Source organism: Leptodactylus fuscus, chromosome 9 (assembly GCF_031893055.1).
Source record: "Leptodactylus fuscus isolate aLepFus1 chromosome 9, aLepFus1.hap2, whole genome shotgun sequence".
Lineage (NCBI taxonomy): Eukaryota > Metazoa > Chordata > Amphibia > Anura > Leptodactylidae > Leptodactylus > Leptodactylus fuscus.
Genome location: NC_134273.1, coordinates 88,186,925 through 88,213,371, shown reverse-complemented (window position 1 = coordinate 88,213,371; position 26,447 = coordinate 88,186,925). Strand labels below are relative to the sequence as shown.

Genomic DNA, 26,447 nt, shown 5'->3' with positions numbered 1-26,447 from the left:
TACTGAGCTGTATCTAATCCTATCCTGTGTGATACTGTATACTGAGCTGTGTATCTAATCCTATTCTGTGTGATACTGTATACTGAGCTGTGTATCTAATCCTATCCTGTGTGATACTGTATACTGAGCTGTGTATCTAATCCTATCCTGTGTGATACTGTATACTGAGCTGTGTATCTAATCCTATCCTGTGTGATACTGTATACTGAGCTGTGTATCTAATCCTATCCTGTGTGATACTGTATACTGAGCTGTATCTAATCCCATCCTGTGTGGCCCCCCAGTAGCGCTCCCCTCTCCCCCTCCAGCCCGCGCCGCTCTCGGTATAATGGATGGAGTAATGGCCGCCTCTTACATAAATTACTAATAGAACATCAATTACCATATTTGCATAAAACCTCCGGAAATAAACACTAATTAGCATATATCCATCTAGCGTGGGATCGCCGCCCTCTGATTGGCTGCTGAGGCTTTATGCATATTCACACACTCAATAAATGGCGCATGTAAAGTAGCGGACCCCCGGCGTCTCCCGTCAGCAGATAAGCGGCCTATTAGGACAATTTGTATAATGGCGGCCGCTTATCGCAGGTTATCGAAGCTTTGCCGTCAATTCTCTGACAATTACCAGTAATGAAGGAGATGATGGGGAAATACGGGAGGCTTGGATTGCACCAGTTTACACTTTAAGGGGGGCTCCGCGCTGATGACCCCCAACCCCCTAATATACACATCAATCAGAAACCTATGGGACTATTAGGGGCCTGATCATCGCCCCGTAGACCCCTCCAATCTTTGAGTCAGGGCTGTGGATGGTCACATGATGCTTACTTTCCAAAAATCCTGAGGACCCTCACACTAAAGAGTCCTGGGGGCGGAGCAATTTGTGGGTTGAGCTCCCTAGATCTACTTTATTAGGGCGTCATCTAGAGACTCAGATCACTTTTGCAATTCATGTCGTTCTGTGAAGCTGCCCCCTCCCCATCTACAAGACCCCTTAAAGGGATATCAATTGTGCCCCTCCCCTTTCCGTGAGCTGTATTAGAAGATACATTATAGACAGATAGAAGAGGGGTTGACTCTTCTGGACCCCAATATTAAGTAACTTAGTCATAGTCGTCTGAATGATCCCCAATCGGACAATCCCTTTAAATCCCATCATAGTTGTCATATTCCCAATTCCTCATGTATATCACATTGAGATCAGGAGTCTCTCTCATACAAGATGTCTTCCTCCGTCTTCTCCGCCGGCTCAGTCACTTTGCAATTAACACAATTAAGTAGATAGAAATGAGCGATGCGAGTAAATCCCGCGCCATTGGGAGCGCAATGAGCTGAACGTTGCGGTGACGGCGGCTTCTCTCCGAGCTGACCCTCGTTGTTGTGGTGTCACCGCCGCTTATTGCAGTTACCGGAGATGATTATCGCGGAGGGCGACGATCGACTTTGTTACTCTCATTAGCAACATTGTTAATTTTTGTCAACGCCGCCTTTTCAAAAGATACGAGACGGATCGTGTATACGAAGGAACGTAACGAGAGACTGACGAGGGGCGAGAAAGGGTTAAAGGCTCGCCATGTTGGATGGTAAACATTTACAGTGAGTTCCTGATCCGGTCACTGTCAGTATATCACAGATGTTGATTAAACACAAGTATATACCATCAGTACGTGATCGACAGAGCCCCAATATCTCTGGGACCCCCCAATCCTGAGAATGGGGTCTGCAGGAGAGTTCAGTGCTGTTCCCATGTCTTCACTTCTGCAGAGCATCGCTCCCTGCCTGGTAATGACAGCCATCCCTATTGGGTGGTGGGGAGCAGTGACCTCTTATCCTCAGGACCCCAGAGGTCGGACCCCCATCAGTCATACAGCAGTGACATCGCTTGATGATACATCACCGAAAAAATCCCGCACCCAGATCCCTGTAAAACTTGTCTTGCAGTTCTGTCTCGGGCAGATGTAAAACATTACAGGTGCAGACATGGGTCTTACCACAGGGGGGCGTAAATGTGCTATAAAAACTCTGAGAGGCTACTTTTGGGTAGTGTAACTCTTGTTAAGAGATTGTTGACTGCTAGGCATGGCTCTATGATACACAAAAAGACATTTTGCCCAGTTGAAGACTTTGAGAAGAGGCAAAATATTGGATTGCTGCCATCTTAGGCTGCCGTCACACGGAGTAACGCCGGGCTCATTTTGAGCTTATTTTTACAGGCATAGAAAGCCGAGGGTCGCGTTAACGTTGTATTTACACGGTGATTTTTTACTATGAACGCATATGCAGCATTTTTTGCTAGCGTACACGCTCCGTTAAAAAACGCGGAGCGTTTACGCGAGCAAAAAACACAGCGTATGTGCTCATAGGAAAAAAACAACGCGTAAATGCAACGTTAATGTGACCCTCGGCTTTCTACGCCTGTAAAAATAAGCTGAAATTGAGCCCGGCGTTACTCCGTGTGACGGCAGCCTTAGATGGTTTTTCCTGTAATTCATGCCCCTACCCCCGCTCCATATTTATCTGCACTGTTACATTGTAGCAAATGACCAGACAGTTGATACTGGAACGCAGTGGTTTGGAGTAGGATGGCATGGGGCAGATGCAGTGGACACGGGAGCTGAGGCAGCGCCCCCTACTGCATCCATGCCTACGTCTAACCGCTCTATTCCAGCTGCCACCTCGCCTAGTCTGGATACAGTTGCACCACAGTCGCCATATTGGGTCTATATTACTTTCCAGCCGCTGACAGCAAGCAGAGATCCTGACATGGTGTAGACTGACAATGTGGCAAGATGACAATGTGACAATATGACAATGTGACAATATGGCAATATGGCAATATGACAATGTGACAAGATGACAATGTGACAATATGACAATGTGACAATGTGACAATATGGCAATATAACAACGTGACAATATGGCAATATGACAACGTGACAATGTGACAATACGACAATGTGACAATGTGACAATATGACAATGTATTTCCTCCTCCTTCCTCCGTGTTTGCTCGCTCCGTGTCCACAGTCTGTACCTGACAATGCAGATTTCCTAATATATTTGTTTGCTCAGGTATTAAACCTCCGTCTTTGAAGTATTTCGGAGCCCCCCCCCCCCTCCTGCGACCAGACAGCATCTTCCCGAAACTCTCTGTCGGCTAAACAGCCACTAACAAAAAGAAATTGTAGACCCGAGATGAAATCTTGCAGATGGATTTGGCCTCCCAGACCCGTCTTCAAAGCGGCTTTTTGTTTATTAAATTTGTTTCCTGCTTTAGTTAGATAAGGAAATCCATAATTCCTGCGCTGCTGCCTTTGAATCTTTCTGCAATAAAATCCAGTTTATGGGGAGAGGATGATTGTCACAAGTCTTTATTGGCGGTAAATGAAATATACATCACGTATTATGGACTGTGGATTACTCGTCTCGCACTGCGCCGCTTGTTGTGCGGTACGGCGAGAGCTGGGCGGTGTGTAATGACACCGGGCACTAACAGTAAACGGGTTATCCATTCCCTGGAAGCGCCTGTCATCCTTATAGGCCGCACTAAATATACACTTTGTCACCAGAGCGGCATCTGGGGTCCAGAAATTGGCTACTTTGTTACCGGCCGTCACCGGCGCTATGATCGGTAACATAGCAGCGCTCATTGAGTCCGACAGCGAACAATGTATAGATAAAATGTGATGTACATGCTGAGTATGGGACGGCCTAAGGAGGAGGAGGAGGAGGGGGAAGGGCTCAGCCTTGGCGACAACTCGCAGGATCAATTCCACCGGCTCCGAATTGGCAGCGATCGGTCCAGTTGGCATCTTGTGGAAAATGAATGTTGATATTGTCAAAGACCAAGTGACTAAATGAAGACGATTAAAGTGAAGATCTGAGTTATAGATGACAAGGGACAGCTACTAATGGCGGCCAGCAGAGGAGCCGGAGCAGCAGACACCCAACTTTCCCAATATACTGAACGACATACAAACCCACATTCAGACTATATATATATGTGTGTATGTGCAAACCAGGCCCTGCCGCTCTAATCTATATTATATGGACTGTATATGATAATATCAATGTATAAAGATGCAGAAGAGCCAAAAACATGTGCTTGTATAGTGTTACATGGGACTGCCGGAGACATCTCTAATGTTACATAGGACTGCCGGTAACATCTGTAGTGTTACATAGGACTGCTGGTGACATCTACTACATTACATAGGACTGCAGGTGACATCTACTACATTACATACGACTGCTGGTGACATCTACTGCATTACATAGGACTGCTGGTGACATCTACTACATGACATAGGACTGCCGGTGACATCTACTACATTACCTGTATATAGAGAGTGATCACTGTGTTATCTGTGGTGTTACATAGGACTGCCGGTGACATCTACTACATTACCTGTATATAGAGAGTGATCACTGTGTTATCTGTGGTGTTACATAGGACTGCCGGTGACATCTACTACATTACCTGTACTCAGAGAGTTATCACTGTGTTATCTGTGGTGTTACATAGGACTGCCGGTGACACCTACTACATTACCTGTATATAGAGAGTTATCACTGTGTTATCTGTGGTGTTACATAGGACTGCCGGTGACATCTACTACATTACCTGTAGTCAGAGAGTTATCACTGTGTTATCTGTGGTGTTACATAGGACTGCCAGTGACATCTACTACATTACCTGTATATAGAGAGTTATCACTGTGTTATCTGTAGTGTTACACAGGACTGCCGGTGACATCTACTACATTACCTGTATATAGAGAGTTATCACTGTGTTATCTGTGGTGTTACATGGGACTGCCGGTGACATCTACTACATTAACTGTATATAGAGAGTTATCACTGTGTTATCTGTGGTGTTACATAGGACTGCCAGTGACATCTACTACATTACCTGTATATAGAGAGTTATCACTGTGTTATCTGTGGTGTTACATGGGACTGCCGGTGACATCTACTACATTACCTGTATATAGAGAGTTATCACTGTGTTATCTGTAGTGTTACATAGGACTGCCGGTGACATCTACTACATTACCTGTATATAGAGAGTTATCACTGTGTTATCTGTAGTGTTACATAGGACTGCCGGTGACATCTACTACATTACCTGTATATAGAGAGATATCACTGTGTTATCTGTGGTGTTACATAGGACTGCCGGTGACATCTACTACATTACCTGTATATAGAGAGTTATCACTGTGTTATCTGTGGTGTTACATAGGACTGCCGGTGACATCTACTACATTACCTGTACACAGAGAGTTATCACTGTGTTATCTGTGGTGTTACATAGGACTGCCAGTGACATCTACTACATTACCTGTATATAGAGAGTTATCACTGTGTTATCTGTGGTGTTACATAGGACTGCCGGTGACATCTACTACATTACCTGTATATAGAGAGTTATCACTGTGTTATCTGTGGTGTTACATAGGACTGCCGGTGACATCTACTACATTACCTGTATATAGAGAGTTATCACTGTGTTATCTGTGGTGTTACATAGGACTGCCGGTGACATCTACTACATTACCTGTATATAGAGAGTTATCACTGTGTTATCTGTAGTGTTACATAGGACTGCCAGTGACATCTACTACATTATCTGTATATAGAGAGTTATCACTGTGTTATCTGTGGTGTTACATAGGACTGCCGGTGACATCTACTACATTACCTGTATATAGAGAGTTATCACTGTGTTATCTGTGGTGTTACATAGGACTGCCGGTCACATCTACTACATTACCTGTATATAGAGAGTTATCACTGTGTTATCTGTGGTGTTACGTAGGACTGCCGGTGACATCTACTACATTACCTGTATATAGAGAGTTATCACTGTGTTATCTGTGGTGTTACATAGGACTGCTGGTGAAATCTACTACATTACCTGTATATAGAGAGTTATCACTGTGTTATCTGTGGTGTTACATAGGACTGCCGGTCACATCTACTACATTACCTGTATATAGAGAGTTATCACTGTGTTATCTGTGGTGTTACATAGGACTGCCGGTCACATCTACTACATTACCTGTATACAGAGAGTTATCACTGTGTTATCTGTGGTGTTACATAGGACTGCCGGTGACATCTACTACATTACCTGTATATAGAGAGTTATCACTGTGTTATATGTGGTGTTACATAGGACTGCCGGTCACATCTACTACATTACCTGTATATAGAGAGTTATCACTGTGTTATCTGTGGTGTTACATAGGACTGCCGGTGACATCTAGTACATTACCCTCCATGCTGTATACTGTCGTATATATATAGTGCCGCTCTCCATGGTGCTGATCCCTTACATTGTATTTAGAGGCCCCTGACTTGCTCTATACTATAGCTGTTCTCAGCCCTAGGTTAACCCTTTATGGTCATCCTATTTCTGTCTTAGACCCCTTAGGCCCCTTAGACAGTCCAGTTGCCCTTTAAGTGACAGCCTCGGCTCTGCTACATGGGCCCATTATTGTAATAAAGTGTAGCCATCTGATAGGGATGTATGTGCTCATAAGACAGGGGAGAGGTTCGGTGCACATTCCTTATCGCCCCCCTCTACTCCTCGCTGCCGGCAATGGAACATTGTGTCCATTTCTTTTCTAGATCATCAGCTATTTAGACGCAGTATTTTACATATCGTCATCAATTACATCTGTCCTGAGCGCAGAAGCCCACACTCCGTCTCCGCAGTCTCCGGCAGATAATCCTCTGTCATGTCACAGCCGCCAACAGTCAGACACAATAAGGAGAATCCACCTGAGTGTGAATTATGAGTATACCAGACCCCCAGGAGACCCCGCAACGCCACCAACCCTTTCATTGCCAAAAGCGGTGACATCCCCTCTGTAGCCGTCCAGTCTGGGCTCGCAGATCCGGAGCGGTAACTTATCACCGCAGATATTCCTTCTTGATCAATATTTCTACTCCCTCAGCTTAAGTGCGCTCATCCGAACATTTATTTATGGGTGAAGGAGTCGATTTTTCTCTTTCTCTATCTTATGGCCGTCATCAGGCATTTATACTGCAGACTGAAGGGAGCAAAACCGAAATCCCAAAATATCAGCGGAAAGTAAAAAAACACTCCAGGGACAAAGCGATGGGGGCAAAGTCAGCGTATCCCACCTAATGCCCCATGTGGGGTGATGGCCGGAGTGTGCACAGAAGCTACAAGGCTGGAGAGGCCTGGCACTATGGGGTTAATCCTGTGATACAATATTGATACATTGTTAATATATTATTGATACATTAAACTGGGTTGAATTAAAGGGAGATTGTGGCGTTTAAGGGCCGAGGTCTCCATTCTCCTTCATACTGTGAACACTCAGCTCCTTCTAGATGTCCCCGTTACTGTCTTGGGGAGAGGGGCCACCTCCTCTCCAAAGATGATGGACGAGGCACCTCTACTTCTCTATTACTGTACCCTAATTGGGCATATGGACACCATTGTGGGGGGTCTCCCTATCAGGGCCCTACTCTGTGAGCCAGAATGGGGATCTGCCCTGTACAACAGGCTCTCATTCTGGGGGCCTCAAATAGTCCCGTAATACTGTCATCTCTAGTGCAGCAGCCATGGCTTCTCTCTGCCATATTGGCTGTTTATGGGGTGCAGTGTGCAGGACCCCATGTGAGGAGCGGACCGCCCTGGGGACTGTGTTATGTCATCAGAGACAATCGCTTTCATACTTGGTATATGGAACAGGTTTATGATATTTATTACTGAATGGGCCCCCGCCGTGTCATCAGATTGGGTCACTTGGGGGTCACTCCTATATATTGACTCAATAAAAAAAAAAAATATATATATATATATATATATATATATATATATAGCTAAACCGTGCAGGGTTTGTGGATTGTTCCTAGAACTTTCCATTAATCTACAATATCTGGAAGATATAGAATGCTGGTAGGAGTAGGTGGGCTCCTCGGGGGAGGGATTTGATCAAATAACGAGGCGTGGCTTCTTATACTGACTATACCAATGGATATAGAGATCAGCCAAGGGAGTAGAGTATATAAACTCCTGAGCTCAGCCATGGCCTGCAAACAACGATGGTAATAAGGTTATGTGACCATGTCACGTATATATATTTCTCCCCTCCCCCACATTGGGTTCTACTCAATTGCACATTGGAAACCCTTTAATTATACCATGCCTTTAATAAAACCATAATGGCTGCAAAGCACTTGGGTAACAATTGCAATGGAATGTAAGGAAGTAAATCTTACAAGAAGTGTCCGTTTTCTTCCATCTGCGGATGTTCTCTAAGTGCTCGGCGCCCGCAGCCGTTTATTGTCTGGGCGATAGGAGGATCGGGCTCCAGGCATTAAGTGACTGTACAGATTATAAAACACCATATTTCACCCACTGTACAGTGCGGCGGGTAGGTTTGCTTTCCGGCGTCCACGTGCCCCCTCCCCCTCCCGATTAGCTGCGTTCAATATACCTGCTTGACAAGTTTGATTTAGTTTAATGGCCGTGGCCGGGAAGACGCCTTGCTTGAATAAGAGGCTGCGATCAGGCTTTATTTGCAGGGATAAGAATCCCTTAAATTTAACAGGAGTTAATCAAATAAAAATCTACAGCGCATTTGTAACGCCAGCGAAGCGTCGTGGGAAGGCGGCGAGGCCGAGGCGTGGAGATGAAAGCCTTGCGCCTCGCCAGGACCTGCCGCCAGGGTTCACAACCATTAACTTTCATGAAAGGAAATAGGACATGGAGAAATCTGGGGCAGGTTTCACGAGGACATTGGCGTCTTGGGGAACATTACATGAAAGTCTATGGGAACACCTGACCTGCTTTCCTGCCTAATGACTTCCCGGATTCGCCCTCGGAGGGCGCGCGCCGCCTTGACGGTAAACTGGACTTTAATTGCTCAGAGTCCAAACAGTCCAATTAATTCTTAATTATTCAGTAACAGAAGACACCGCTAAGATGTATCTGCTGAGAGGCCGCCAGGGGTTCAAGGGTTAACTTGGTCATTTTGCAGAATGGGGGGTCCTGATCTTAAAGTGGAACTCTGATAGACATATGGAGAAGCCCACTAGCCACCGGTGCAAAAATCAGGCCCCAAGATGCCAAGGTATCGCATAGGGATGAAGCCAAAATGGAGTGGTTAGAAGTCGGTGGATCCAGTAGGGGGCGCTGTCCTGGCTTGGGTTGTTTTCACTGCAGGGTCACCAGTGACACCCCCTCCACCCTGGAATTTATTGTTGGAGCGCCCCCAGCTGTCTGTGTCCACTCTTAGGCACAACTGTAAGCGGTGTCAGTTTTTACTGTAGTCTTAGCATTCTATTCATGATGTTGCAGTATGAGGATAGGCCCTATACCGTAGCGGAGCTCTGCAACGCACATCATTAGGGACAGACACAGAAAATAACATAATTTAAATAAAAACCTGAACACATCAAATATTTGTAATATAAAATGTGATAATCACCAGCGAGCGGCGGGAATCTATGGAGGCGTCCTGGAAACGTTCTCTAATTGGGGAATTTCAGACAAATTAATCATTTCTTTGCCAATTTCGTGCACATGTTTCTGATACAGAAATCAAAGGCGCCGAGCGCTCAGTCGTATTTACTTCAAAAGGGAATCAGACGAGGCGGGAGACGGCGGCGGGGACTGGCGCAGGAGCAGAGGTGAACTGGTGGCACTCCGACCGGAGATCACAAGCACGCGGGAATCGGCTTGTAATGATCTAATGAAGTGAGGAGACGCTTCTGAGGATGGCATTAGGTGGCGGCTCTGGAGAAGGACCTCCTGCAGGTACCAGGTGGTGGCTCTGGAGAAGGACCTCCTGCAGGTACCAGGTGGTGGCTCTGGAGAAGGACCTCCTGCTGGTACCAGGTGTCGGCTCTAGAGAAGGACCTCCCTCTGGCACCAGGTTAAGGTTCTGGAGAAGGACCTCCCGCTGGCACCAGGTTAAGGTTCTGGAGAAGGACCTCCCGCTGGCACCAGGTGGCGGTTCTGGAGAAGGACCTCCCGCTGGCACCAGGTGGCGGTTCTGGAGAAGGACCTCCTGCTGGCACCAGGTGGCGGTTCTGGAGAAGGACCTCCCGCTGGCACCAGGTGGCGGTTCTGGAGAAGGACCTCCCGCTGGCACCAGGTGGCGGTTCTGGAGAAGGACCTCCCGCTGGCACCAGGTGGCGGCTCTGGAGAAGGACCTCCTGCAGGTACCAGGTGGTGGCTCTGGAGAAGGACCTCCTGCTGGTACCAGGTGTCGGCTCTAGAGAAGGACCTCCCTCTGGCACCAGGTTAAGGTTCTGGAGAAGGACCTCCCGCTGGCACCAGGTTAAGGTTCTGGAGAAGGACCTCCCGCTGGCACCAGGTGGCGGTTCTGGAGAAGGACCTCCCGCTGGCACCAGGTTAAGGTTCTGGAGAAGGACCTCCTGCTGGCACCAGGTTAAGGTTCTGGAGAAGGACCTCCCGCTGGCACCAGGTGGCGGTTCTGGAGAAGGACCTCCCGCTGGCACCAGGTTAAGGTTCTGGAGAAGGACCTCCCGCTGGCACCAGGTGGCGGTTCTGGAGAAGGACCTCCTGCTGGTACCAGGTGTCGGCTCTAGAGAAGGACCTCCTGCTGGTACCAGGTGGCAGTTCTGGAGAAGGACCTCCCGCTGGCACCAGGTGGCAGCTCTGGAGAAGGACCTCCCGCTGGCACCTGGAGGAGGTTGGAGGCGGCCATTACTGGGATTGTTTGGCACTTCTGATCCCTGTTTAGACTACATATCCTCAGCTGCCTCCTTTTAACCCCCGATCTCCTGCAGCGTCTTCCTGGGATTCTCTTCGCTTCAGTAGGAGGATTTGATTGACGTCTCTTAACTCATTACAACTCACAGAGAGCAAACAAACCGTAACGGTAATGACTGATAATGGATAGTGCGTTCCGCTGCATCCTGGATTTATTAGGAGTTGGTTCAATATAAAGGAGATTATATAAATATCGTCTCATCCCTGAATCTGGAAAAGTTCTGCAACTTTCTGATAGACTTTGTATTACAATTCCTGACACGTTGCAGGATCTCTGCTTGCTGTTGGTGGATAGAGACAAACTCATTACTATATAGAAAGTGAAAACCCATTCTAATTCATAGCTGAGGGTTTGTTACTATGTGTCGGTGTAGAACAATATTTACCAACCTTTTCAGACTCAGGGTGACCCTGGGGAAAAAAAATTCTTCGAGGCCCCTAACAAGCAATTTTATTTTTCCAAAAGAGACAATAAAGGCCTAGGGAGGGAGATAACATTGTACGAGGGGATGGGGTCATCTGTACAGCTATTCTGGCTGCTCAGGAGGTCCTGAGAAGGCCCTAAACCCCTTTGCCACATGAGAAGTGTGAAATATTGTAGATGACAGGTAATAGGTGGGGGCCCTGTCTGCATGGGGATGGGGGGGGGGCGGTCCAGGAGCCGTGAGCAAACTACATCTGCAACACAAATCTCACTCATGTTCTCATAGTTTGTTACATTGTATCAGTGATGGGACAGTTCGTAGATTGTATCAGTGCAAGCGCAGGTCATACATTGTATTAGTAATGGTGCAGATCATACATTGTATCAGTGCAGTTCATACATTATATCAGTGATGGTGCAGTTTATAGATTCATTGTATCAGTGCAGTTCATACATTGTATCAGCTATGGTGTAGGTCATATATTGTATCAGTGCAGTTCATACATTGTATCAGTGATGGTGCAGTTTATAGATTCATTGTATCAGTGCAGTTCATACATTATATCAGTTATGGTGTAGGTCATACATTGTATCAGTTATTGTGTAGGTCATACATTGTATCAGTGCAGTTCATACATTGTATCAGTTATTGTGTAGGTCATACATTGTATCAGTGCAGTTCATACATTATATCAGTGATGGTGCAGTTTATAGATTCATTGTATCAGTGCAGTTCATACATTGTATCAGCTATGGTGTAGGTCATATATTGTATCAGTGCAGTTCATACATTGTATCAGTGATGGTGCAGTTTATAGATTCATTGTATCAGTGCAGTTCATACATTATATCAGTTATTGTGTAGGTCATACATTGTAACAGTGCAGTTCATACATTGTATCAGTTATGGTGTAGGTCATACATTGTATCAGTTATTGTGTAGGTCATACATTGTATCAGTGCAGTTCATACATTGTATCAGTTATTGTGTAGGTCATACATTGTATCAGTGCAGTTCATACATTGTATCAGTTATGGTGTAGGTCATACATTGTAACAGTGCAGTTCATACATTGTATCAGTTATGGTGTAGGTCATACATTGTATCAGTGCAGTTCATATATTGTATCAGTTATTGTGTAGGTCATACATTGTATCAGTGCAATTCATACATTGTATCAGTGCAGTTCATACATTGTATCAGTGCAGTTCATACATTGTATCAGTTATTGTGTAGGTCATACATTGTATCAGTGCAGTTCATACATTGTATCCGCTATGGTTCAGTTCATACATTGTATCAGTGCAATTTATACATTACTAGCTGGTACCCGCGACTTCGTCTGCGGTGATTGTAGAAGTGGGTATATACAGGCGCGGGTAAGGTTTTCGTACTGTGTATAAGGTATGGGATATAAAATGTAACTGTGTATCTTGTTGTTGCTGTAATTCTGAGAGCACATGAGACTTTTGTGTTGAATGTAATTTGTATTTCAGCCGCTATACGGTGTTGGTATAAACTGTACATAGTGACTTTGGGACAGAGGGATTTCAGGTTAATATACTTTGATATACGACATTGTATGATTTGTTATTTTGCGCCAGTACATGTAAGTTTTGGGCACAGGATACTCTTGAGCAAGCAACATAAAGTCTGGCCCTGTGCATGACAGTTTAGTAACTCCATGTGCCTCTTATTAATAGCAATTAACCCCATCATGTCCCTCACATTAACCCCAGTGTAAGAGTTACTGATAGAGATGAGCGAGTACTGTTGGGATCAGCCGATCCGAACAGCACGCTCGCATAGAAATGAATGGACGTAGCCGGCACGCGGGGGGTTAAGCGCGCTGGCTACGTCCAAGCGGAAGTACCAGGTGCATCCATTCATTTCTATGGAGAGTGCTGTTCGGATCGGCTGATCCCAACAGTACTCGCTCATCTCTAGTTACTGATATGTGAGAGACTTGGAGGTAATAATTAAGTATCTTCATTACTGAGGTCTTTCATTAGTCCCTCCATATGTCTCACATATTAGTAATCTTTATATGAGGCACACAGGGGTTAATATGAGGGACATGATGGGGTTTATTCCTATTAATGTGAGGTACATGGAGTTACTAACACTAAACTAATAACCCCAAATGCCTGACATTAATGAGAATAGGAAGTAAAGGAAGGGAGCTGTGTGTTTCTTACTTTCAGTTTGCTAGCAGCTTTGGCAGGAGCTATCACTATAGCAGGCAGAGCCCTGAGCGATTAAGCTCCACCCCCTGGGTTTCCTGCACATCTGGCAAAGGGGAGTGTCCTTATGCTTGAGCTCTAGCAGAGACTTTATTTAACTCTTGCAGGTCCTGTGCTGCTGGCATGCCAGTGAAATATGGCAGGAGTGCCACTCTTGGCATGTGTGCCAGGGGTTGCTGACCTCTGCTGTAGGGGGTAATATGAATTTTGTGGCTTGCTATGGTCCAAAGTGTGTGAGATTGCAGAGATAGTGATGTGAGTTTGGGTTTTGTGGGGGTCCTGGGAAAAACGTATGTGCGCTATTGTGACGAAAAGTAGCCTATTGCGCAATCGAGTGTAGGGACTATGTTTGTGGAAAATTTCAGCCAAATCGGTGGAGCGGTTTTTGTGTGATTGACCGCCAAAGATCCGAACATCCAAAGGGTCCTGGGAAAAACGTATGTGCGCTATTGTGACGAAAAGTAGCCTATTGCGCAATCGAGTGTAGGGACTATGTTTGTGGAAAATTTCAGCCAAATCGGGGTCCAAAGTGTGTGAGATTGCAGAGATAGTGATGTGAGTTTGGGGTTTGTGGGGGTCCAGGCAAAAACATATGTGCGCTATTGTGACGAAAAGTAGCCTATTGCGCAATGGGGTGTATTAACTATGTTTGTGGAAAATTTCAGCCAAATCGGTCAAGTGGGTTTTCCGTGATTGACTAACAAACATCCGAACACACAAACCCACAAACATCCAAACTCACAAACTTTCACATTTATAATATTAATAGGATATTAGCTATGGTTCAGTTCATACATTGTATCTGTGCAGTTCATACATTGTATCAGCGCAATCAGGGTGACGTTTGAGATTCTCACTAACAGCTGATGTTCCGCCATGTTCTGTCATCTGTGTCCATTTTATTTCATGCTCTTTATAACTTGGCTCATCCTAATGCTCAGCAATACACAGAATCCTGTACAGACAGGTTATATCTTATACATGTTTTGACCCTGTGTCTATACAATTCTCTTTCAAGGATTGGCTTATAGCTGTTACTTCCAATTCTTCTTCATTCTTCAGACTAAATGGTGATACCTTTGTTTTGACTGAACATTCCCAGCTGTGAAAAACTTTATAAAAGATTCAGAATGAAAGTTCCTGCCATTTTGCACTGGGTCCAATTGAAGACGTGTTGTGAGCATGTGTTATGCCTCATGTACAGAGCCGACCCATATGTACTGAGCTTGTACTACAGAGCCATAGTCAACCCCTTCCCTGTGTATTCCTGTGTATGAAATCAGAGGCGAACAGAAATCCAGTAACGTCTCATAGACTTCTGCTCCGAGGTTGCTCAGAGGCACAATATGGCCGTGCATGCTTGGTTATGCAGTCAGTGACAATTACTGCAAATTTCTTTGGAGTCATTTCTGGTCACAGAGGAACTTCAATGGCTCCTTCTGGAAAAAACAATATATCAAGTGACCTTGTAAGTAATGCAGAAGAAGCAACCTTATAAATACCTGCAGCTCTCTCCATAGGGAATAACTGAAGTTGTGACCCTTGTCGATGTCTCAGCCAGGTCTGTCTTTTCTGTAAGTCTCTGCAGTTACTGGTTATTCCTCCTGGACTTGTTTTCTCGGTCCCAAAAGATTTGTATATTCTGCCCACAGACACACATCAATGTACTATACAAGTGTACAAGGGTCTGTAAAACCTCAACCACAGGAACTAGAAAGAATCTGCTAAGGAATCAGAGATTTATGAAGGTTTTCAGATTAAACCTTTGCAAAGCATCTATAGCAAACTCCGCAAAGCAAATAATCCACCATATCTGTAAAATCAGAGGCTGAACATCCCTTTACCTATATATTTTATATCTGATTGACCAGATTTAATATTTTATACCCAGGTCTATTCTCTGAGCTTTTGAATAAAACTGTTCTAGACTTGCAAGGGTTAAAAATGTTGAAGAAATCGCAGAAGAAAGAAGTCATCATGAAAGTTCAAGGCCTATAAAATCCAAGCAGGAGCGGATTATGACTCTACAGGTGTCCTCTGGCTTCCCTCTAACTGCTAATGCTTCCTGCGTCCTCGCTCAAATTGCCTTTTTGCCTTTTTGGACGGATTTTAAAGTGATCCTTGGGGGACATTGTCCTTTCCATGGCGCTGTCTGGGGAGCCATATTTCTTTAGCATGAATAGTCAAAGAACCAGAACGCTGGAGCAGATAGCGGGGTATGGAGAGGTCACCAGGTGCTCGGCGCTCCGCTGTGTCACAGGACAGATGTGATGCATCATGTGACGGCCCCATCCATCTTATTACATTGATTGACTTTGTAAAGTACAGAAATCCAGTCGATGAGATACAATGTAACCTCTTAAGGACATCATTTCTTGTAATGGATACAATGTTGCAGGATAGCCGGTCACTGAAGATTCCTTAGGGTACATGCACACATCAGGATTTACTGCACTAATATCATGCCTGTATATTCATGGATTTGGGGGATTTTTGGTGGGAATTTTCAAGTACAAGCAGAGTTTTGTGCAGATTTTGACATTGACATCATGTGCAGGAGATATAGAATTTCTAGTTGACTTTAATACTAATGGATTACAGATCAGTTTTTTGACATTGAAATTTGCAAATACTTCTGATCATGTGCATGCACCCTTGAGTGTCAGATTTTGCTCCTTGGGTCCTTCCTCCAGAACACTTGACCCTGGGCGTCCCCACGCCATAATCTCTACACCTCTAGAACCTCAACACCGTCCTTACCCACTCCTGAATTACATGGATGTGACTGTTGGACCTTATTGACCCTACAGGACTTCCATTATCAAGAGAGAACTTGGCCCCATATCAGATCCATTGGCGGTCAGTCTAACCCTATTAGCAAGAAGACAGATTCATGTAGATGAATGGACAAAACTGCTACATGTGAATTTACCTTATTCTCCAAAATTCACCAAAAGTGACTCTGGCAAATATTCACCCAATGGAGATGAATACTAATGTAATATGTAGAACAGTAAAATCTCTCCAAGGTCTGCAGAAGGTTTATACAAAAGAAAAGCAAATATCTGCCAATTATAAAATAAATTATTTCTCCCCACAAGATCCAGAGATAGAAGATACAGGGATAAGAGATTCAGAGATAAGAGATCCAGAGGTAGAAGATACAGGGATAAGAGATTCAGAGATAAAAGATCCAGAGATAAGAGATCCAGAGATAGAAGATACAGGGATAATAGATCCAGAGATAAGAGATCCAGAGATAAGAGATCCAGAGATAAGAGATCCAGAGATAGAAGATACAGGGGTAAGAGATCCAGAGATAGAAGATACAGGGGTAAGAGATCGAGAGATAAGAGATCCAGGGATAGAAGATCCAGAGATAAGAAATCCAGAGATAAGAGATCCAGAGATAAGAGATCCAGAGATAGAAGATACAGGGACAAGAGATCCAGAGATAGAAGATACAGGGATAAGAGATCCAGAGATAGAAGATACAGGGATAAGTGATCGAGAGATAAGAGATCCAGAGATAAGAGATCCAGAGATAAAAGATACAGGGATAAGTGATCAAGAGATAAGAGATCGAGAGATAGAAGATCCAGAGATAAGAGATCCAGAGATAAGAGATCCAGAGATAAGAGATCCAGAGATAGAAGATACAGGGATAAGAGATTACTGTGAAACATTGTAACAATATAAGAATAAGAATAATTAAATAATATTATGAAATACTACTACAGATAATATAGAATAATAGTAACAATTATTATTATTATTATTATTATTACCACCCCCCGCCAACACCCCATTGTTCCAGATTTGCATCCTGCGGTTCCCTGGTCCGGGGTCTTCACTGTGACATTCTGTTGTATCCGTCAGACCTTTGAGCTTCTCATGAGATGGGGATTAGTGTCACCAATCTGGGCCCAGCGTTACAATCCAGGGAATCCGCCTCAGACTCTGAGATTCTCTCATTTCATTCATCAGCTGAGCACAAGAAGCCTGTTAAAGGCAGAATCCCACAGGGACACCATGAGCAGCCCAGATGTGCGTCCTATATACTGTATCCGCCGCACTCGTAGCCCTGACACAGCTGTGTGCGAGGAGGCTGCGGCGAATCTCTCCTGTTTACCTTCACCTGGAGCTCGATCTGAGCACAATCAATATCAGACACTTCTATGGGATCTCAAGGGCTCTGAGACTATACCAATAGGAGTCGGCATTGCATCCCATAGATCCACAGACTAAGGCCCATATGCATGAGTGGGCACCGGATTTGGGGGCAGCACAGAGGATTTCAGGAGAGGAGTGTGCTGATCTTCTAGGAAAGGTCACAGGCTCATAGTGACATAGCCCAGGGTTCCCAGCAGCACAAAGTATTTCAGGAGAGGAGTGTACTGATGTTATAAGGGAGGTCACTGAATGAGAGTTACATAATCCAGGGTCCCCAGCAGCACAGAGTATTTCAGGAGGGGGTGTGCTGATTTTGTAGGGTACGGATGTGATGATGGTGAGGACAGGCTGCAGGTGACAGGGGCAGGTTCATGATGTGAGGAGGGTATTGGAGACTTTTAGGGGTCTGCAGGGGGTAGATTCATCCACCAAGCACTGTAATATATAACCCCCAGTGAGAGGGTTAACCAGGAGATTTGGGGGGGATGTGCGCAGCGTTTTCAAGTGCATTGCATCCTGGTATTAGCATAAATTAGCGGTGGCTAAGTACGCCGGGTGTCAGAGGCCGGATAAATCCGAGGCTGGAGAAGAGACATCGGCCTGTAATGATAACACTTTCTGTAAATGTGAAGAAGGAGCCGAAGGAAATCTCACAAATCCAGAGATGACACCGGGCAGAAATACGAGGAGGGAGAAGGAAAACGACTTACTCCGAAGAAAGAGAAAAATCTCTACATGTCAATTAAAGCAGCGCCTGACATTGTGCTGTATGTGCAGAAATAGAGAGGCTGAGGATGACTGTGCCCAGGGCCGCGGGGGCGAGAAATACAGGAGGGCAATGGTTAAAATCCTGCAGACGATGCCAACAATGATGGCCTTAAAGTGAAGTGCGCCTTGTCATGTCATGTGGCCTTGAGGTCGGATGTTCTGCCCAGACTCATTTCATTACATATCTCTGTAGGAATTTATTACCTGACACAGAGCTCCAAATCCCCTGCACAGAAATATTATATTATAAAATTCTGCCTGCAGTCACCACTAGGGGGAGCTCAGAAACATATTGGAGTCATGGCAGGTAAACTATCTATAATTTTACTAAGAGGGATTACAAAAAAGAAACCTATTGTATCTCAGATCCAAATAGAAACACAGCCTGTAGTCAGCTCCTGAGCTCCCCCTAGTGGTGACTGTATATAATCAGTCTGCGGTCAGCTCCTGAGCTCCCCCTAGTGGTGAATGTATATAATCAGTCTGCAGTCAGCTCCTGAGCTCCCTCTAGTGGTGACTGTATATAATCAGTCTGCAGTCAGCTCCTGAGCTCCCTCTAGTGGTGACTGTATATAATCAGTCTGCGGTCAGCTCCTGAGCTCCCTCTAGTGGTGACTGTATATAATCAGTCTGCAGTCAGCTCCTGAGCTCCCTCTAGTGGTGACTGTATATAATCAGTCTGCGGTCAGCTCCTGAGCTCCCTCTAGTGGTGACTGTATATAATCAGTCTGCGGTCAGCTCCTGAGCTCCCTCTAGTGGTGACTGTATATAATCAGTCTGCGGTCAGCTCCTGAGCTCCCCCTAGTGGTGAATGTATATAATCAGTCTGCAGTCAGCTCCTGAGCTCCCTCTAGTGGTGACTGTATATAATCAGTCTGCGGTCAGCTCCTGAGGTCCCTCTAGTGGTGACTGTATATAATCAGTCTGCGGTCAGCTCCTGAGCTCCCTCTAGTGGTGACTGTATATAATCAGTCTGCGGTCAGCTCCTGAGCTCCCTCTAGTGGTGACTGTATATAATCAGGCTGCGGTCAGCTCCTGAGCTCCCCTAGTGGTGACTGTATATAATCAGTCTGCGGTCAGCACCTGAGCTCCCTCTAGTGGTGACTGTATATAATCAGTCTGCACACAGCTCCTGAGCTCCCCCTAGTGGTGACTGTATATAATCAAGGTGCAGTCAGCTCCTGAGCTCCCCTAGTGGTGACTGTATATAATCAGTCTGCGGTCAGCTCCTGAGCTCCCTCTAGTGGTGACTGTATATAATCAGTCTGCGGTCAGCTCCTGAGCTCCCTCTAGTGGTGATTGTATATAATCAGTCTGCAGTCAGCTCCTGAGCTCCCTCTAGTGGTGACTGTATATAATCAGTCTGCAGTCAGTTCCTGAGCTCCCTCTAGTGGTGATTGTATATAATCAGTCTGCAGTCAGCTCCTGAGCTCCCTCTAGTGGTGACTGTATATAATCAGTCTGCAGTCAGTTCCTGAGCTCCCTCTAGTGGTTATTGTATATAATCAGTCTGCAGTCAGCTCCTGAGCTCCCTCTAGTGGTGACTGTATATAATCAGTCTGCGAGAGACAATCTCAGGGGAACGTCTTGTGAGATCTGCCTCATGTGTACACCCTTATGTGGAGATCGCCCTCCAGACACTATATGGAGATACAATGTATGACGCTAAAGACTCCTTGTCTCTTCCAGGTCAATGCTAGAGACAGACCATATATATATATATATATATATATATATATATATATATATATATATATGGGAACCCCCTACTCACTGCTCTAACAGTGTGACGCTGCAGTGTAAAGCATGGAGGTATCATCAGCTTGAGCCTACATTACATGGGGATGTGACTCTAACAGACAGTGTAGCGGAGTCTGTGCTCGTCGCTGTGTCCTATGGAGAAGTATCTGACAGTGAAGTATTCGAGGGAACGCAGCCAGACGTGTCCTCTAATTCCCTGACTGACAGGAGACATTGATCACTCATGTAGGTGATACCACTTTAAATAACGCCAATGTTTACAATGAGCCGCCCTGCGCTGCCGGAACCGTCCCCAGACTGACAGAGCGGATCAATCACTGGGCAGACAGCGGATCGCAGACAGACACATTCATAAAGAGCGCAGGAAGCTGACATTTTAATGACATATAACGACGGCCGGGACCTGGTGAGGGGCGGGAGGGCTGTAAAGAGACGAAATTTGGTGACACATTTATAGACGCGATACAACAGTTTTATAATTTGACTACAAGATTGTAAGAGATGAAGGGGAGGAAATGTCAAGACGAAGGCGAGGAGCGGAGAGAAGTCAGCAAATATACAGTGCAGTGTGTGTATGAGGGTGTACAGTGTTGGCCAAAAGTATTGGCACCCCTGCGATTCTGTCAGATAATACTCCTGTTCTTCCAGATAATGATTGCAAGCACAAACTCTTTGGTATTATCTTCACTTAATTTGTCTTCAATGGAAAACCACAAAAAGAATTGTCAAAAAGCCAAATTGGATATAATTCCACAGCAAACATAAAAAAGGGGGAGGACAAAAGTATTGGCACTGTTGAAAAAATCATGTGATGCTTCTCTAATTTGTGTAATTAACAGCACCTGTTACTTACCTGAGGCACCTAACAGGTGGTGGCAATAACTAAATCACACTTGCAGTCAGTTGAAATGGATTAACGTTGATTCAACCTCTGTCCTGTGTCCTTGTCAAGGCTACAAGTCCATCTCCAAAGCCCTGAATGTTCCTGTGTCTACCGTGCGCAGTGTCATCCAGAAGTGTAAAGCCCATGACCCTGTGGCTAACCTCCCTAGATGTGGACGGAAAAGAAACATTGACCAGAGATTTCACCGCAAGATTGTGCGGATGGCAGATAAAGAACCTCGACTAACATCCAAACAAGTCCAAGCTGCTCTGCAGTCCGAGGGTACAACAGTGTCACCCCATACTATCCAGCGTCAGCGTCTGAATGAGAAGGGACTGTATGGTAGGAGACCCAGGAAGACCCCACTTCTTACCCACAGACAGAAGCCAGGCTGGAGTTTGCCAAAACTTACCTGAGAAAGCCAAAACCGTTCTGGAAGAATGTTCTCTGGTCAGAGGAGACAAAAGTAGGAAAAGGCCTCAACATAGAGATTACAGGGAAAAAGAGAAGAAGACGCCCCCTACAGTCAGACATGGTGGAGGTCCCTGATGGTTTGGGGTTGCTTTGCTGCCTCTGGCACTGGACTGCTTGACCGTGTGCATGGCATTATGAAGTCTGAAGACGACCAACACATTGTGCAGCATCATGTAGGGCCCAGTGTGAGAAAGCGGGGTCTCCCTCAGAGGTCAGGGCTCTTCCAGCAGGACAAGGACCCAAAACACACTTCAGGTCAGCACTAGAAAATGGTTGGAGAGAATTTCTGGAAGAAACTGAGTATTATCTGACAGAATTGCAGGGGTGCCAATACTTTTGACCAACACTGTATATATGTGTGACTGCATGCATGTGTATATACTGTATGTGTATAAGCTATATCATGTGTACACAGTGACTGTACCAGCAGAATAGTGAGCGCAGCTCTGGAGTATAATACATGAGAAGTAATGTAATGTATGTACACAGTGACTGCACCAGCAGAATAGTGAGCGCAGCTCTGGAGTATAATACAGGATAAGTAATGTAATGTATGTACACAGTGACTGTACCAGCAGAATAGTGAGCACAGCTCTGGAGTATAATACAGGAGAAGTAATGTAATGTATGTACACAGTGACTGTACCAGCAGAATAGTGAGCGCAGCTCTGGGGTATAATACAGGAGAAGTAATGTAATGTATGTACACAGTGACTGCACCAGCAGAATAGTGAGCGCAGCTCTGGAGTATAATACAGGATAAGTAATGTAATGTATGTACACAGTGACTGCACCAGCAGAATAGTGAGCGCAGCTCTGGAGTATAATACAGGATGAGTAATGTAATGTATGTACACAGTGACTGTACCAGCAGAATAGTGAGCGCAGCTCTGGAGTATAATACAGGATAAGTAATGTAATGTATGTACACAGTGACTGTACCAGCAGAATAGTGAGCGCAGCTCTGGAGTATAATACAGGATAAGTAATGTAATGTATGTACACAGTGACTGTACAGCAGAATAGTGAGCGCAGCTCTGGAGTATAATACAGGATAAGTAATGTAATGTATGTACACAGTGACTGTACCAGCAGAATAGTGAGCGCAGCTCTGGTGTATAATACAGGATAAGTAATGTAATGTATGTACACAGTGACTGCACCAGCAGAATAGTGAGCGCAGCTCTGGAGTATAATACAGGATAAGTAATGTAATGTATGTACACAGTGATTGTACCAGCAGAATAGTGAGTGCAGCTCTGGAGTATAATACAGGATAAGTAATGTAATGTATGTACACAGTGACTGCACCAGCAGAATAGTGAGCGCAGCTCTGGAGTATAATACAGGATAAGTAATGTAATGTATGTACACAGTGACTGCACCAGCAGAATAGTGAGCGCAGCTCTGGAGTATAATACAGGATGAGTAATGTAATGTATGTACACAGTGACTGTACCAGCAGAATAGTGAGCGCAGCTCTGGAGTATAATACAGGATAAGTAATGTAATGTATGTACACAGTGACTGTACCAGCAGAATAGTGAGCGCAGCTCTGGAGTATAATACAGGATAAGTAATGTAATGTATGTACACAGTGACTGTACAGCAGAATAGTGAGCGCAGCTCTGGAGTATAATACAGGATAAGTAATGTAATGTATGTACACAGTGACTGTACCAGCAGAATAGTGAGCGCAGCTCTGGAGTATAATACAGGATAAGTAATGTAATGTATGTACACAGTGACTGCACCAGCAGAATAGTGAGCGCAGCTCTGGAGTATAATACAGGATAAGTAATGTAATGTATGTACACAGTGATTGTACCAGCAGAATAGTGAGTGCAGCTCTGGAGTATAATACAGGATAAGTAATGTAATGTATGTACACAGTGACTGCACCAGCAGAATAGTGAGCGCAGCTCTGGAGTATAATACAGGATAAGTAATGTAATGTATGTACACAGTGACTGCACCAGCAGAATAGTGAGCGCAGCTCTGGGGTATAATACAGGATAAGTAATGTAATGTATGTACACAGTGACTGTACCAGCAGAATAGTGAGCGCAGCTCTGGGGTATAATACAGGATAAGTAATATAATGTATATACACAGTGACTGCACCAGCAGAATAGTGAGCGCAGCTCTGGAGTATAATACAGGATAAGTAATGTAATGTATGTACACAGTGACTGTACCAGCAGAATAGTGAGCGCAGCTCTGGAGTATAATACAGGACATTCCTACTGGGCAATGTATTGTATGTACTCAGTGATTCTGATGTTTCTGTAGATGATATCTATATATAACATGTTGCTTAGGGGTGATATAGTCAGTGAGTATCTTGCAGTATATGGCGGTTCAGTCCTGTATGTTCTTGTTAGCGGTCGCTTTAAGCCAGTGACTTAGAATGATGCGTCTAATATACCGCGGTTGCCGCTGAGCCTCCGTTGCGCCGCGTTCTGTTCCTCGGCATTGTTGATACATTTCACTTGGCATCTACACAAAATTACAAAATAAAATTCCAATTCGCGCTTATGGCGTCTCTTATGAATGGTAAATTATCATGAAATAGGGAAACATAAAGCGCTCAGGAGATGCGGAGTAGATGGGAGCGCCGGCCGCCTGCAGATCTATCACTGGGAGAGCTGGATGTCTGCAATTACAAGCCCCGCGCTCTCCATTCACTCCAGCCGCCATCTCATCTCCGGCTTGTCATCTCTCCGGCTTCTCACATCACATCCCCTCCGGGGGGCGCCAGCGCTGACACTCACAGATTCTGGAAATTACATTTACCACTGTCCTGGGTCAGGGGGGTGCCTGAGTGATTGTTGCCCAACTTTTCCTGACTCCTGAATGACAGGCATGTCTAGTAATACAGTGATAAGTTCTTTACTCGCCTATCAACAAAGATTTACCATTCAGGAGTCTAGATAAGCTGCATGACCAGCATTACGTGTGCACTTATAGCTTGCACCGGGTTTAGTGACCCAACTCCCTATTCTATATGGTAATGCCGACTGACCATTCAGGAGTCTGAGTAAGCTGGGTACTGACCCATAAAGCTGCTTATACACTCTCTATGATGCTTTTCATCCATCTTTCCCAGGCTCCTGAGTGAGGAATCTGCTTTGCCATGCATGGATTTGAGAAATGATTGTGTATGACTAGGACCATTTACCATTCAGGGGTCTGAGAAAGCTGGGTAATGATAGGAGAGGATTTCTATGTACTGATAAGTTTTCGGGACGCCCCTGTTCCTCCTATTAACCCCTTCTCCCTCTTCTCCTGGCAGATCCCGCAGATCAGTTATGGTTCCACGGCCCCCGAGCTGAGCGATGACCGGCGTTACGACTTCTTCTCGCGGGTGGTTCCTCCGGATTCCTTCCAGGCTCAGGCCATGGTGGACATCGTCAAGGCCATGGGATGGAATTACGTCTCCACGCTGGCGTCAGAAGGAAGTTATGGCGAGAAAGGGGTGGAGTCCTTTATGCAAATTTCCAGAGAAGAAGGTAAGTCTATAATAATTGGGGATCCCTTTAAATCGCAGGTGTCTGTAGTGTGAACATGGACCAGACACCTGACGTTGTAACATCTTTAGAATGCAATGAATTTGTTTTACGTTCCCTGGTGGTCTAGAGAACTGAAGAGGTCAATGCTAAATCCAGGTCGGTCCATATTTAGGGAATTCCCTGTGAGATTTGGCCCCTGCCCAGTTTGCCACCCCCATATACTGCAAGTCTCTCTATATATTCCTATATGTCTCCTGCCATATACACGTAGACCATAAAGCAGGCAGTGATATTGCTGGACCATGTTCCAGATTTGCACAGTTCATGTGGAGGGGCTGCCGGCCCGAGGGTCTGTGTGTACTCCCGGCCCGAGGATCTGTGTGTGCTGCCGGCCAAGGATCTATGTGTGTTGCCGGCCCAAGGATCTGTGTGTGCTCCCGGCCCGAGGGTCTGTGTCTGCTCCCGGCCCGAGGGTCTCTGTGTGCTCCCGGCCCGAGGGTCTGTGTGCTGCCGGCCCGAGGGTCTGTGTGCTGCCGGCCCGAGGGTCTCTGTGTGCTCCCGGTCCGAGGGTCTGTGTGCTGCCGGCCCGAGGGTCTATGTGTGCTGCCGGCCCGAAAATATGTGTGTGCTCCTGGCCTGAGGGTCTGTGTCTGCTCCCGGCCCGAGGGTCTCTGTGTGCTCCCGGCCCGAGGGTCTGTGTGCTGCCGGCCCGAGGGTCTCTGTGTGCTCCCGGCCCGAGGGTCTGTGTGCTGCCGGCCCGAGGGTCTCTGTGTGCTCCCGGCCCGAGGGTCTGTGTGCTGCCGGCCCGAGGGTCTCTGTGTGCTGCCGGCCCGAGGGTCTATGTGTGCTGCCGGCCCGAAAATCTGTGTGTGCTCCCGGCCCGAGGGTCTGTGTCTGCTCCCGGCCCGAGGGTCTGTGTGCTGCCGATCCGAAAATCTGTGTGTGCTCCTGGCCTGAGGGTCGGTGTCTTCTCCCGGCATGAGGGTCTGTGTGTGCTGCCGGCCCGAGGGTCTGTGTCTGCTCCTGGCCCGAGGGTCTGTGTGCTGCCAATCCGAAGGTCTTTGTGTGTTGCCGGTCCGAGGGTCTGTATGTGCTGCCGGCCCAAAGATCTGTGTGTGTTGCCGGTCCGAGGGTCTGTGTGCTGCCGATCCGAATGTCTGTGTGTTGTCGGTCCGAGGGTCTGAGTGCTCCCGGCCCGAGGGTCTGTGTCTGCTCCTGGCCCAAGGGTCTGTGTGCTGCCAATCCGAAGGTCTTTGTGTGTTGCCGGTCCGAGGGTCTGTGTGTGCTGCCGGCCCGAGGATCTGTGTGTGCTGCCGGCCCGAGGATCTGTGTCTGCTCCTGGCCCGAAGGTCTGCATGTTCTCTTCCTCACACCACAGGGTCAGCTCTCCATCAGGTCCCCCCTCTATAGTATGAAGAGACT

General features: G+C 46.0%; 1 protein-coding gene across 1 annotated transcript in view; it reads left to right on the top strand.

Annotated features, from left to right (window-relative positions):
- GRM7 (glutamate metabotropic receptor 7) overlaps window positions 1–26,447 on the top strand; it is a 301,873-nt gene that overhangs the window by 99,367 nt on the left and 176,059 nt on the right. Inside the window, exon 2 of the mRNA XM_075286784.1 lies at window positions 24,809–25,025. Coding sequence (XP_075142885.1) covers window positions 24,809–25,025 — 217 coding nt within the window. The remainder of the gene's footprint in view (window positions 1–24,808; window positions 25,026–26,447) is intronic.